Source organism: Primulina eburnea, chromosome 14 (assembly GCF_022965805.1).
Source record: "Primulina eburnea isolate SZY01 chromosome 14, ASM2296580v1, whole genome shotgun sequence".
NCBI lineage: Eukaryota > Viridiplantae > Streptophyta > Magnoliopsida > Lamiales > Gesneriaceae > Primulina > Primulina eburnea.
This window is the reverse complement of record NC_133114.1, coordinates 12,775,702-12,790,320: the sequence shown is the minus strand read 5'-3', so window position 1 is coordinate 12,790,320 and position 14,619 is coordinate 12,775,702. Positions and strand designations below refer to the sequence as shown.

The following is a 14,619-nucleotide window of genomic DNA, read 5'->3' as shown; positions in this document are numbered from 1 at the left end:
GATAGAAGAATGGAAATTCTACGGTAAGGGTTCCAGATCTCGGATTCCCTTAGTGTCTGCTCTGACTATGAGTATATTGTTGCAGAAAGGAGCAGAGGGGTTCCTTGTCTATTCTGTAGATCTACAGAAATCGAGCCCGGCATTGGCAGATTTGCCAGTAGTACGGGAGTTTGCAGATGTATTTCCTGACGAGATTCCAGGGTTACCTCAAGTTCGAGAGGTAGATTTCAGCATAGATCTTGTGCCAGGTACCGTTCCTATCTCGAGAGCTCCGTATAGAATGGCACATATTGAGTTGAAAGAATTGAAAGCACAATTATAAGATTTGTTAGCCAAAGGATATATCAGACCTAGTGTATCTCCTTGGGGTGCACCAGTGTTATTTGTGCGAAAGAAATATGGTTCGATGCGATTGTGTATCGATTACAGGCAACTGAACAAGGCAATAGTGAAGAACAAGTATCCTTTGCCTCGCATTGATGATTTATTTGATCAGTTGCAGGGATCATATGTTTATTCTAAGATTGATTTGAGATCCGGATATCATCAGCTCAGAGTTCGAGATGTTATATACCGAAGACAGCATTTCGAACCAGGTATGGACATTACGAATTTATTGTCATGCCTTTCGGCTTAACAAATACTTCAGCGGTGTTTATGGGACTGATGAACCACGTCATTCAGAGGTATTTAGATGAGTTTGTGATTGTTTTTATCGATGATATTTTTGTGTATTCCAAGAATAGGAATGAGCATGCAGAGCATTTAAGAATTGTATTGCAGATACTGAGAAATGGAAGACTGTATGCTAAACTGTCAAAGTGCGAATTATGGTTGAAACAGGTTGTCTTCTTGGGTCATATCATATCTGGAGATGGTATTTCTATGGATCCGAGTAAAGTTGAAGCTGTGATCAGTTGGCATAGACCGACTTCTGTGCCAGAGATACGTAGTTTCATGGGTCTGGCAGGATATTACCGATGATTCATCAGAGATTTCTCCAGTATTGCGAAGCCAATTACCCAGTTGACACAAAAGAATACACCATTTGTGTGGTCTGAAGATTGTGAGTCTAGCTTTCTAGAGTTGAAGAAGAGGCTGACCAGTGCTCTAGTATTGACGATACCTGCAGGTACTGGTGAGTTCGTAGTATATTGTGATGCATCCCACAGAGGGTTATGATGTGTTCTTATGCAATGAGGACATGTGATAGCATACGTGTTGCGTGTTTTATTGATTGCTCGCAAGCGCACAACGTCAAGTTACAGTAAAATATATTTGTGAGTGCAAGTGTCGATCCCACGAGGAGTGTATATATACATGTGTATCAATTCTTGTAATTAAAATAGTCCAAAATTTATCTAGACAATTCGATAGAATAGTTAATTTACTTAAACGAATAGATTGAAAACAAAGAATTAATCTAATACCGGATTGAGAAAAATATCAAGGAGAGAAAGTATCTAGAGAAATGACTTCACTAAGTTTCCACGATAATTATTCTCAGTTAACTTTATATTCCTGAATTCCAATTATTTAATGGCCAAGAACACTTAATTATTTTATTCCCCCTTTCTCAAGTGACGAATAAATTGTACCTATCAACTTCGATTCAATTATTCCTAATTAAAATCTAAGTTTCATAAATAAATGTAAACAATGTTCTTACTAAGCCTCGCTAAAGTTATACGCCTTACGAACGCTATAAACATTCAACGATGTGTCTCTAATGATCTATAATCCTAGACCCTCTCCCGAGTTATAGAATTAATCAACAACAAACAATTTATGGCCAGTAAATCGCAGTGAAATGAATACAGATAACACCATTAAACAAGAAAGAATTCAATCATATAAATAACTGAGTCAAATTATCGTTTCCACAAAGCTATGTCATTCTCTAGACTAGGAAATTAGCTCATGATGAAATCGAAATAAAAACGACGCATGTTCAAAGTTTTAGACATTGAAATATGAGAAAATAGAAACACAAAAGACAGATAACAAATCCGAAGTGTCGTCCCTGTCCCCAGATTCGTCGCTCTTCGTCTTTGTAATCGATCTTTGCGTGTCTCGCCTTCGTCTCGCCTTCGTTCCGCCTCTTCTCCCTGTATTTTTCGTCCAAAAACGGCCCCCTTACTCTGAACCCTCGTTTCTCTTTTTATAACCTTCTTCTGGGCCGTAAGGCGAAGCCCATTTAGTCTTGTTTCGCCGCCATTAGCGCCGCGGCGCTGAGTAAGTGGCGCCTAGGCGCCCGTCGTTCGTGAGAATTAGCGCCGCGTTTGTCCCTTAGCGCCTAGGCGCTTGCTCTTCGGCAGTGAGGCACCGCGGCGCTGCTGGGTAGCGCCTAGGCGCTTATCTCTCGGCATGCTAACGCTGCGGCGCTGATCTTGTAGCGCTGCGGCTCTAATTCTTTCGTTGTTTTATGCTCAAAAACATCCCTGATTGCTGTCCAACATCACATAGTTGTATATTCCCTGCACTACACAAAAACAACAAAAAACCAAGCATAAATCTGCTCGAAACCAGCATAGATCAAATGGATTAACAGTAAAATTAAGTGCAATTCTCGCACTTATCAAATCCCCCCAAACTTGAACTTTTGCTAGTCCCGAGCAAAATAAAATTAAAAATAGGAATGCAGATTCAAGCAAGAAATAAACACTAACAACTATAGTCATAGATATGCAAAAAGTGACAGTGGCCTCAGATTCATTTATTTTTTTATGTGATTCGTATTTACTCGAGAGTCACGTGCGTGTGTGGTATGTCAATGTTTATCTACCTCATCGAATGCGGAAATAGATTCACAGTGCCAAATCGCCTCATAAACTTAAGAAATCCTCAGTTCGGTGCAACTTACACTTCATTAAAACACACATTTACTTACACAGATCACAAAGGACCTTATTGGTGATTGTTTGGCTCAAAAGATATTCATAACAAGTATACCAAAGCTGAAGTCACATAATGAGATGCTTCCATGCAAATGATTAAAGTCTATACTCATTAACCATGTTTATCAGGTATCCATAGGCTTGATTTGAACAACTTTTCTCCACTAGTATATTGGATAAATATGACAAGGTTAATAGGTCTTGTAGGCTTGTAACGTTAGGCTACGGCTCATGGCTACAATAAAGGCATGGAGATCAAAGTTTGAGAGAAATATTTGAACTTCATCAATTTCACTCATTATCATTTTCTTTTCACTCACCACCCACTTATTGTTTTCTTTTCTTTTCATTCATATCCTTCATTTCCCAAATGCTTCCTTTCTCACTACTTTTGATTCATTCTTTTCATTGTTTTTCTTCTTTTTGAACTCCTTTATGTACATTCATTTTTTCTTTTTTTCTTTTCAAGGAGTGTTTGAATCATTCCAACACCAATGAACTTATTTCTCTCAAAATTTAGGTATGACAATAAGTGTATAAGTTTCATTAGGTAATTGTTGTGGGATGTAGAAAAGGTACAAGTGGGGGCTAATTGTGTGTCATTGACACACACCACTTGATTTTTAGTAGGCTCAAAGTGGGACACTAGGGATATTTCATTCTCGTTTGGTAGGCTCGAAGGCTCAAAACGGCTCCAAAGATCGCCTAAATCATTCCTATGTCACATATTATCCGTATTTCGCCTCGAAAAGTCTCCAAACAAGTTCTAGATGCTCGTCAATCTATTAGTCAACTCATACAAACCGGTCACATGAAATTTTCAATCAAAATGATATATAGGATAGGCACACAAAGAACAGTCAAGCATCTCAGTCTACTCGAGGCTCATTGGGCTAACAATTGATGAGCAAAGAAGATAGGCCCAAAGATATTGCGAAAGAATGCCTAGATCATTTCTGTGTTCGCAAAAGTGTCAGTTAATGTCATGCAAGGGTTACTAAAGATCGGACTTCTCTTGTTTAATTGGCATCACAAGCACGCAAATAGTCTCTGAGCACCAACAATATCAACAAACATGACAGTGCAATAAAATGTAACTCCCAAGTGATCACGAATACATTCATGCTTCATACTCACGATTTTATTTTCCTCATCGGCCTCACAATAGCTTATCCATGACTAGTCCTAACAATTCTAACATGCAATGAAAATAAATAAACGATTTTTTTTAATAGAAAGTGCAGGGAATAACTGATCAAGATCTAAAAATAATAACTGAGAACTGAAATCCACAAATAACAAGAGCAAAGCAGCATAAGGGTGCAGAGTAAACGGCAGTAAATGACAAGTCAGAGTAAATAGAATGATCGGGCAAAGAATGACAAGTAATGACAATGACAAGTGACGACAGACGACCCCCCCCCCCCCCAAACTTAAATACGTGCATTGTCCCCAATGTACAGTAATAAAGCACAAAAAGAAAACAGGGGACCACGTACCTTACACAGCGAGCGTCAGGACTCGCTGTCCTTGCCTGATGGTTCATGCTCCTCCTCATCATCAGGTTCATGTCCGAATGTAGGATCTGGTGGGTATGGCTCACCAGATGGATTGATAGGAGGGTAATGCTGCGAAAACACGCGATGATAATCATAAACGTACGCCTGGTGCTCGCGCGTCATCCTCAACAATGTCTCCAGTTTTCGGTCAACTTCATCCATACGTGGGTCGCTGGTCTGTGCACGTGGCTGTTGGGGTGCAGACTGTGTCGGTGCACCACTGCCTGAAGCCTCACCTGAATCATGAATAACCATTTATCTTCTCCTATCCCTCGGGAGGGCTCCAGACAGTGATATATCGCCTTTTATATGTAGTATCGTCTCACTGTCATCCCAGGTAACACCCGCTACATGGCAGAGGTCGGTGATAGTCGATGAGTGGGGCATGCTGACAGTGGATGTACCCCTAGCAGCCTGTATAATAGATGTCATAATAACTCGGCCTGCGTCCACAGTCCTGCCGGTGAGGATGCAAAAAACCAATGCCGCCTTCTTCTTCGTCACATCCGACACGTGCCCAGATGGCATCAACCGCGAGGCCACGAAATGATACCAGTTGTAGGCCTCCCTTCTCAGTGACGTCGCTGGGAATGTGACCGGGGCTCGTTGATTGTTGAGTTTCCAAACTGTACCCGGTGCACAAAGTGTGTTGATGACAGTGTCGTAAGGATACGGGTCTCTCATAAACAATGTGTACCCATCTGTCTCATAATCTGGCATTCCATACAGGGAATTGATCGTCGTGCTGTCAAAGGCAACCATCCGCCCTCGAATCTTTACGTGAAACTCCTCATGCTTAACCGTCAAATTTGCATAAAATTCCCTCACAAGGGACATCACAGCATCAGCTGGGGGCTTAACAAATTCCCCCCAATTCATTTCTCGAGCACGGACCAACGTAATAATATCTGGGTGGCTCTGCTCCATACCCCTCTCTCTGCATGCTTTTTTCTAACAACTTCATATAATTCTCAGCAGCCTTTGCATCCCAAAATCGTCGTCTATCAAAAGTGACAGCGGACGACGACTCGCCCTCGCCAGATTCACCACGCTTGATTTTTTTCTTTGGTGCCATATTTCAATTCACTATCAACTCACTTTATAACAGTAGTTAACAATTCAATACCCCCAGTATCAACACAAACAATCAATTAACGAGCAATTCTCCGAATCAAACAATTCCTAACAACAAACTCACTGAGACAATTAATCGAACACCTTACGTGTACCAACCCAAGAACTCAATTTCACTAATCCCAAACATGAAAATCGAGCATTATGATACCAATAGCAAGTACCTTGTTGTAAAGGGCTGAAATTTTGTTCTACTTCGTCGTGGGTTGATTTTTTTTGTTCAAGAACTTTCGTTGCAATCTTGAGCCAACTGGTGTAAGGAGTGAGCAACTTTAGGTGGATTTGGAGTGAGGATGATATGAGTGGTGTATTGTAGTGTTTAGAGGTTGAATTTGTGAGAGATTTAAGGTGGAAGTCGATTTTTCGGTGGTGGAGAGGAGTAGGGGCCGCGGCGCTGCTTGTTCTTAGATTTCTGAAGAATGAAATCTCGCCCCCTTTTTTTTTAATAATTCGCGAACTAGCGCCGGGGCGCTAAACCCACGGCCCTTTAGCGCTGCAGCGCTTCTGTCTAGCGCCTAGGTGCTAATAAATTCGAACGTCTGGTGCCGCGGCGCTGTTATTCTAGCGCCTAGGCGCTTGCTCTTCGGATGCCTTAGCGCGGCGGCGCTATTCTTGTGGCGCTGCGGCGCTGAATTTTTCGGATTTTTGTCCAATTAAGCTCCTTTCCATGCCCAGCTAAACTTTTTACTTGCAAAAGAGAACAAATATCAATGTCTAATCTTCACATGTCAAATTAAATAAAATAAAATAAGAAAACATAAAAACAATAATACTAATGAAATTAAATAAAATAAAATAGAGAAAACGAAAGCAATAAGTGATACTGGTTGGGTTGCCTCCCAACTAGCGCTTGGTTTAACGTCGTCAGCCCGACTGTCACTAGTCTGTTCATGGTGGGTCGTATGATTTCTTGGATGTCTTTATTTCCACCAGCTGACCTTCAACTTCCATGGTCATCTTTCCTCGTTTCACGTCAATGATAGCTCCAACAGCAGCCAATAATGGTCGTCCTAGAATAACGTGAACGTTCTGACTATTCCCCATGTCGAGTACCACGAACTCTGCTAGAACCTTCAATTTTTCGATCCGAAGTTCAACATCTTCTACAATACCCAACGGTGTCCTGATAGATTTATCTGTCATCTGTAAGCTCATGCATGTGGATATCATTCCGCTCACCCCAAGTTTCTCGTAGAGAGAACTTGGCATTATGTTTATGCTCGCTCCTGAGTCACAAATAGCTTTTTCCACCAATTGACTCCCTATTTCACATGGCATAATAAATTCACCGGGATCTAGCAACTTCTGAGAAAGATTTCTCCGTGTTCCTTCTATAGATTTACCTTCCACCTGATCTGCAAACTTATTATTAGTGTGTAGGTTCTTGAGATCCTCAAGACCTTTTTTCTTTTGAAATTCAGCTTGTAATTGTAAAAATCTCCGGGGACAGGAAAGTAAAGAAAGATTAATGGATTGATTTAAATCATACCTCTCAGATTTCTTACCTCGGGTTCTTTTGGTTGGAATTAGCTTTTCATCCCGAACAGGTGTTGGTTCAACCTCCTTCTGTTCTCTGCCTACCACACCAAATTCTTCATGCTGTATAAAAATGGCATTCACTTCTCTCAGATTTGGGTCTGCAGCCTTTTGGACTGCGCCTGACGGTTGAGACGTAAGTTTCTTCGTTATCTGCCCCACTTGCAATTCAAGGATTTTCAAAGTAGCACCAATACTCGCCATATGTGTCTCAAGGTTGTCAAGTCTAGACTTAATTCTAGACATCCTCTTACCAGATTCAACAACAAATGTCCCCACTAAATCCTCAAATGATGGCTTCCCTTCCCCATTTGATGTATTGAACCCCGGTGGAGGATTCAACACATTCTTATTGTTTGCATAAGAAAAATTTTCATGGTTTCTCAACCCAGGATGATAAGTATTAGGGGGAGGGTTACCTCGATATCCGCCAAATCCTCCAACATTTCTGTTGTTGATATACTGAGCTTCTTCAAGAAAATGTGTTTCTTCAACTACAGGCGATGGTCCCTCAGTATTTGATGTGCTCACTTTATTCATGGTTGCTATCTGTCTAGTCAATGCTGATACTTGTGCAGTGAGTGACGTGATAGGATCCACAACGTAAACTCCAGCAGTCCTCTGTACTCCTGACCTCTCAGACGGCCATTGGTAGCTATTAATAGTCATCTGCTCAAGCAAGTTGTAGGCTTGAGCAGGAGATTTGGCAAAGATTGTGCCACCTGCCGCTGCGTCCACTGTTGTCCGTGTCTGACTATTCAACCCATTATAGAGAAGCTCAATCTGTACCCAGTCTTCAAAACCATGATTTGGGCACCTCCTCAACAACTCCTTATACCTTTCCCAAGCTTCATACAACTGCTCGAAGTCTGTCTGTCTAAAAGTGCTGATCTCAATCTTTAATTGTGCAGACTTCGCAGGGGGAAAATATTTAGAAAGGAACTTCGTCGCCAACTCTTGCCACGTTGTAATGCTTCCCAATGGCAATGATTGGAGCCATCCTCTTGCTTGGTCCCTGAGAGAAAAAGGAAACAAACGCAATCTAATAATGTCGTCAGGAACATTATTAATTTTTACCGTATCTGTGATTTCCAAGAAAGTTCTCAGGTGAACGTGAGGATCTGAAGTAGCAGTTCCAGCGAACTGGTTTTGTTGAACCATATTGATCAGGGCAGGCTTCAGCTCAAAATTGTTGGCATTTATGGTCCCCCGAGCAATACCAGAGTAATGATTGTTGATCACTGGTCTGAAATGATCTCTGATGGGTATTGCCTCTGGCGGGATGTGTCTGTTATTTTCTCTGTGTTCAGCCATTGCTTGGATCTCTTCTCTTCTTGCTTTTCTTAATCTTCTCGCAGTTCTTTCGATCTCCGGATAAAAAAATAAGCAAGTCAGGGCTGTGCGATCTTAGCATGCACTGTCAAGCAGAAAAAAAAGTGAAAAACTATATCAATATAAACTAAAATAAAAATAAAAGCTTTAACTTAAAATCTAGACTAATTGGTAACAATACTGATATAAATTCAAATTTTACACTCCCCGACAACGGCGCCAAAAACTTGTTGCGTGTTTTATTGATTGCTCGCAAGCGCACGACGTCAAGTTATAGTAAAATGTATTTGTGAGTGTAAGTATCGATCCCACGAGGAGTGTATATATACATGTGTATCAATTCTTGTAATTAAAATAGTCCAAACTTTATCTAGACAATTCGATAGAATAGTTGATTTACTTAAACGAATAGATTGAAAAAAAAGAATTAATCTAATACCGGATTGAGGAAAATATCAAGGAGAGAGTATCTAGAGAAATGACTTCACTAAGTTTCCACGATAATTATTCTCAGTTAACTTTATATTCCTGAATTCCAATTATTTAATGTCCAAGAACACTTAATTATTTTATTCCCCCTTTCTCAAGTGACGAATAAATTGTACCTATCAACTTCGATTCAGTTATTCCTAATTAAAATCTATGTTTCATAAATAAATGTAAACAATGTTCTTACTAAGCTTCGCTAAAGTTATACGCCTTCCGAACGCTATAAACATTCAACGATGTGTCTCTAATGATCTATAATCCTAGTCTCTCTCCCGAGTCATAGAATTAATCAACAACAAACAATTTATGGCCAGTAAATCGCAGTGAAATGAATACAGATAACACGATTAAACAAGAAAGAATTTAATCATATAAATAACTGAGTCAAATTATCGTTTCCACAAAGCTATGTCATTCTCTAGACTAGGAAATTAGCTCATGATGAAATCGAAATAAAAACGACGCATGTTCAAAGTTTTAGACATTGAAATATGAGAAAATAGAAACACAAAAGACAGATAACAAATCCGAAGTGTCGTCCATGTCCCCAGATTCGTCGCTCTTCGTCTTTGTAATCGATCTTTGTGTGTCTCGCCTTCGTCTCGCCTTCGTTCCGCCTCTTCTCCCTGTATTTTTCGTCCAAAACGGCCCCCTTACTCTGAACCCTCGTTTCTCTTTTTATATCCTTCTTCTGGGCCGTAAGGCGAAGCCCATTTAGTCTTGTTTCGCCGCCATTAGCGCCGCGGCGCTGAGTAAGTGGCACCTAGGCGCCCGTCGTTCGTGAGAATTAGCGCCGCGGCGCTTATCCCTTAGCGCCTAGGCACTTGCTCTTCGGCAGTGAGGCGCCGCGGCACTGCTGGGCAGCGCCTAGGCGCTTATCTCTCGGCATGCTAACGCTGCGGCGCTGATCTTGTAGCGCTGCGGCTCTGATTCTTTCGCTGTTTTACGCTCAAAAACATCCCTGATTGCTCTCCAACATCACATAGTTGTATATTCCCTGCACTACACAAAAACAACAAAAAACCAAGCATAAATCTGCTCAAAACCAGCATAGATCAAATGGATTAACAGTAAAATTAAGTGCAATTCTCGCACTTATCAATACGCCTCGAGACAGTTGAAGACTCACGAGACTCGGTACCCAATTCATTATCTTGAATTGGCTGCTATCGTATTTGCATTAAAGATTTGGCGTCATTATCTTTATGGCGAGAAATTTGAGATTTATTCCGATCACAAGAGTCTGAAATACCTCTTTTCTCAGTCAGAATTGAACATGAGACAGCGCAGATGGCTCGATTTGTTGAAGGATTTCGATTGCGAGATTAAATACTATCCAAGGAAGTCAAATGCAGCAGCGGATGCCTTGAGTCGGAAGGTTTGTGCTATATCCTTGTCGACAATAGGCGTTTCAAATTTAGTTGAAGATTGGTGGTTGTCTGGATTAGTATTTGACACAGATAGTAGACCACTACGACTTGCTACGATTCGAGTTGAACCAGATTTGATTTCAAGAATCAAAGAAGCCCAAATAATTGACCAGGATATTCAGAAGTCGATTCAGATGGTCCAATCAGGGCATTTATCAGAATATCAGGTACATGATCATGTTTTGTACGTGAATAACCGTCTTTTAGTGCCAGATGTTTCGGACTTGAGACATCAGATTTTGTCAGAAGCGCACTGTAGTAGGTTTAGCATCCATCCTGGTGGCAGAAAGATGTACAATGACTTAAAGACACAATTCTTGTGGAAACAGATGAAGTCAGACATTGCAGAATTTGTGTCTAAGTGCTTAAATTGCCAACAGATGAAGGCCGAGAGAAAGAAGCCCGGAGGTCTACTTCAGAGTTTGTCTATTCCTGAATGGAAATGGGATCACATTTCCATGGATTTCGTGACGAAGTTACCTCGATCATCCCGGGGCTGTGATGCGATTTGGGTCATTATTGACAGATTGACCAAATCTGGTTGTTTTATTCCGTACAGACATGATCAGATGGCGGAAATATATGTCAGAGAGGTAGTCAGATTGCATGGTGTGCCGAAGGCTATTGTATCAGATCATGATCCACGATTCACTTCACACTTTTGGCATAGCTTGCAGCAGGCTTTAGGTACGACATTACACCTGAGTACTGCTTATCATCCTCAGACAGACGGACAGTCAGAGCGGACTATCCAGACTTTAGAGGAAATGTTGTGATGTAGTGCTAGATTTCGTCACTAGTTGGCAAGATTCACTACCACTTTGTGAATTCTCGTACAACAACAGCTATCAAACGAGTATTGAGATGGCACAGTTTGAAGCTTTGTATGGCAAGAAGTGCAGTTCTCCGTTGTACTGGGATGATATATCTGAAGTACCTGAACTTGGACCTGATATGATTCGAGAAATGACTGAGAAGGTAAAGATCATTCAGAAGAGAATGAAGACGACAGAGGATCGGCAAGCCAAATATGCCAATATCAGACGTAGATTGCTTGTATTTGAAGAAGGGGACAGAGTATTCTTGAAAATTTTTCCTTTCAGAGGCATTGTCAGATTTTGCAAGCGTGGGAAGTTGTCTCCCCGATACATCGGTCCTTACGAGATTCTAGAGAAGATTGGCGATCGAGCATACCGACTTCCACTTCCTCCTTCTTTATCTGGGATACATGACGTATTTCATGTATCAATGTTGCGTAGATATATGCCAGATATTTCTCATGTCATTCAGTCTGACGAACCGAGCTTGATCAGACTTTGAGTTATGTTGAACAACCGATACAGATTCTTGACCGAAAAGAGAAACAGCTCAGAACAAAGTCTATTCCGCTCGTGAAAGTTCAGTGGAGTCGTCATGGCATCGAAGAAGCGACTTGGGAGACAGAAGTAGATATGAAACAGCAATATCCCGAGTTATTTCAATGATGTAAGTATTTATTCAGTTTTGATTATATTACCTCTTATACTTGCATTGATAGAATGACCAGCGATTTCGAGGGCGAAATCATTTCTTAGAGGGGGAGAAATGTAAGGCTTGAGATTATTAGTCTTCATTGATGTGATACTCGGAAGATATGAGTATGCATGACAGGTAATGAGAAGCACTACATTTATTAGCCTTCATTGACGTGACATTCGAAAATATGATTATGCATGACATGCAACGAGAGGTATATTAAGTGAGATGGGATGATGAAATATTGCATGGATGAGAGACCGCACCTGCACTCCATTTTAGACTGCACCCGCGGTCATTAATCCTGAATTTTTGAATGGGATGCCGAAGCAATACAGCACCCGCGGTTGATGGCCAGTAGGTTAGGAAATTTGGTGCGAATCAAGACCGCACCCGCGGTCGTCAAAATGTGAAAGGTGAAAAGTAGTGTCGAGAGCTTAGCGCACCCGCGGTGGAAGGAGAGCGCACCCGCGGTGCTGCTTGCGAGAAATCCACCTTTTCATCTTAAGTTGACACATGGCAGAGTATATATATATATAGAGGCTTAGTGCTGATTCATTTCTCTCCATTTTCATCAGAGTGAACCGAGAGAGATGGGAGAAAGGTGCAAAGTTCTTTCACCTTAAAAGCCAACTTGTGTAAGATATTTTCATCCAAACTTCATTCCAAGTATAGATTCTTGTTCCTTGCATCATAGGCTATAATAGGATGTAAGTATGGTTCAATTACAGCATGTTTCGAAATCTACATGTTCGAGAAATTGTGATTTTATTTGAGATATGTGTTCTTGAGTAGCTAGGAACCGAAATACCGTGAACAGATTTATTATCATATATTGTATGCGATTTATATGACATTCCAGCATGTATTGGGTGGAACTTATGCAGATTTTCAGAATTTGAAATGGTTATGATATTGATTATGACGTGGGGACATTATTATTGTAATTGTTATTGTTATGGAATTGACCGGTATCGAGAAATTACGTCATTATGCCGTAGAAGGGTATCGAGATTTATTATTGATGCATATGTGTGTTGAATAGAGTTGTATTTTGATAGAACGTGTATCAACATTGCCATTTCAGATTGATATTAACAGATTCGACATCGAGACTTTGACATCGATAGAGATTGTGTGACGAAAGGTATAATTCATGTTTTGTTTGGGGAAGACACAACTCAAATGAGATTCAATTTGAGTTTCCCAACCAAATCACATACTAGAATTGTTGTTTATCTTTTGGATATGTTTTTGATTTGTTTATAGATTTATATTGTTAATCTCTTGATATGATGATGTCTTTTTTATAGATTTATATTCAAGCATTTGAGATAGGAGAGTCATTGGCAGACTTTCCAAACTAGACGTTCGGTGGTATCGACGCTTCGGATCAGATTCAATCCGATTGTAGACATTTGATACAGACAGGGCCGAAGTCTAGGAATAAGGCGTACAGTTACCCCGATTGGGAGGGTAGGTGACAGACAGTGACGTCTTATTCACACAGGGATCCCTAGAGTAGAGTCGAGTCGAGTCAAGACATGATTTGATTTGAATTGCATGCTTATATAGATTGGTTTCATAGACTATGGAACCCATTGTTATTGCTTTCATGCATGATTTATGATTATGTATTAGCATGCATACATGTTTTATACTGAGATTGTTCTCACCGGAGTTTCCGGCTGTTGTTATGTCTGTATGTGTGCATAACAACAGGTGGGGCAGGATCTGGGTCACGTCAGAGATGAGATCGAGATAGCATGGTGACTTCAGGCGCAGAAGATGACTTGTGGTTTCTTACTAGACTTGTACTACTTGTGGTTGTATTTTGTATTAAACCCTAGTTTGTATGAATGTACTAGAACAAGACATGTATATTATGTTTGTTGTAATAAAATAAATACAGACCTTGTGCTTGTTTCTATACATTTGATTTAATGTTAAAAGCAAAATTTTGACCCGTATTTTTGAACAATGATCTGATTAATCCCGAAAAGAAGTGAGTTAGAGCCTGGGTCCCCACAGTAGAAGAGAGAGCTGAGTTGGGTCTGGATATTGTCAGGCAGACAACAGAGTTAGTGGCCGGGATTCGAGACAGGATGAGGACCCCTCAGAGCCGCCAGAAAATTTATGCAGATCAGAGACGCAGAGATCTCCAGTTCGCAGTAGGAGATCACATTTTTGTGAAGGTCGCACTGATGAAGGGTGTGATGAAATTCGGGAAGAAGGGCAAGCTTAGCCCTAGATTCATCGGACCGTTCAAGATCCTAGAGTGAGTTAGGACACTCGCATACAAAGTTTCATTGCCGCCGAATCTGGCGGGAGTCCATAATGTGTTTCCCGTCTCTATGTTGCGGAAGTACATGTCGAATCCTTTGCATGTGCTGAACTATGAGCCACTTCAGCTGACATCACACATTTCATTTGAAGATAGACCCACTCAGAGACTGGACAGACAGGAGGAGGCTCCGAAACAAGGTGATCCACATGGTCAAGGTCAAGTGGCTGAATCATTTTGAGGATGAGGCTACTTGGGAGACTGAGTTCGAGATGAAGAGTCGCTACCCGAAGTTTTTCGTTATATTTTAAATTTCGAAGACGAAATTTTATTTTAAGGGGAGGAGACTTGGAAGGACCAGGAAATTTAAATTTACGTAAACTGAATGCATGCAATCTAGATTTTTATTTAAATTATGTGTTTATTTATTTTTCTGTATTTAA

General features: G+C 40.7%; 1 protein-coding gene across 1 annotated transcript; it reads right to left on the bottom strand.

Moving 5' to 3' along the window:
- Positions 1-6,478: 6,478 nt before the first annotated feature.
- Positions 6,479-7,330, bottom strand: LOC140811174 (uncharacterized). The gene has a single exon (XM_073169044.1). The coding sequence runs from the start codon at positions 7,328-7,330 to the stop codon at positions 6,479-6,481; it is 852 nt and encodes a 283-aa protein (XP_073025145.1).
- Positions 7,331-14,619: the final 7,289 nt, after the last annotated feature.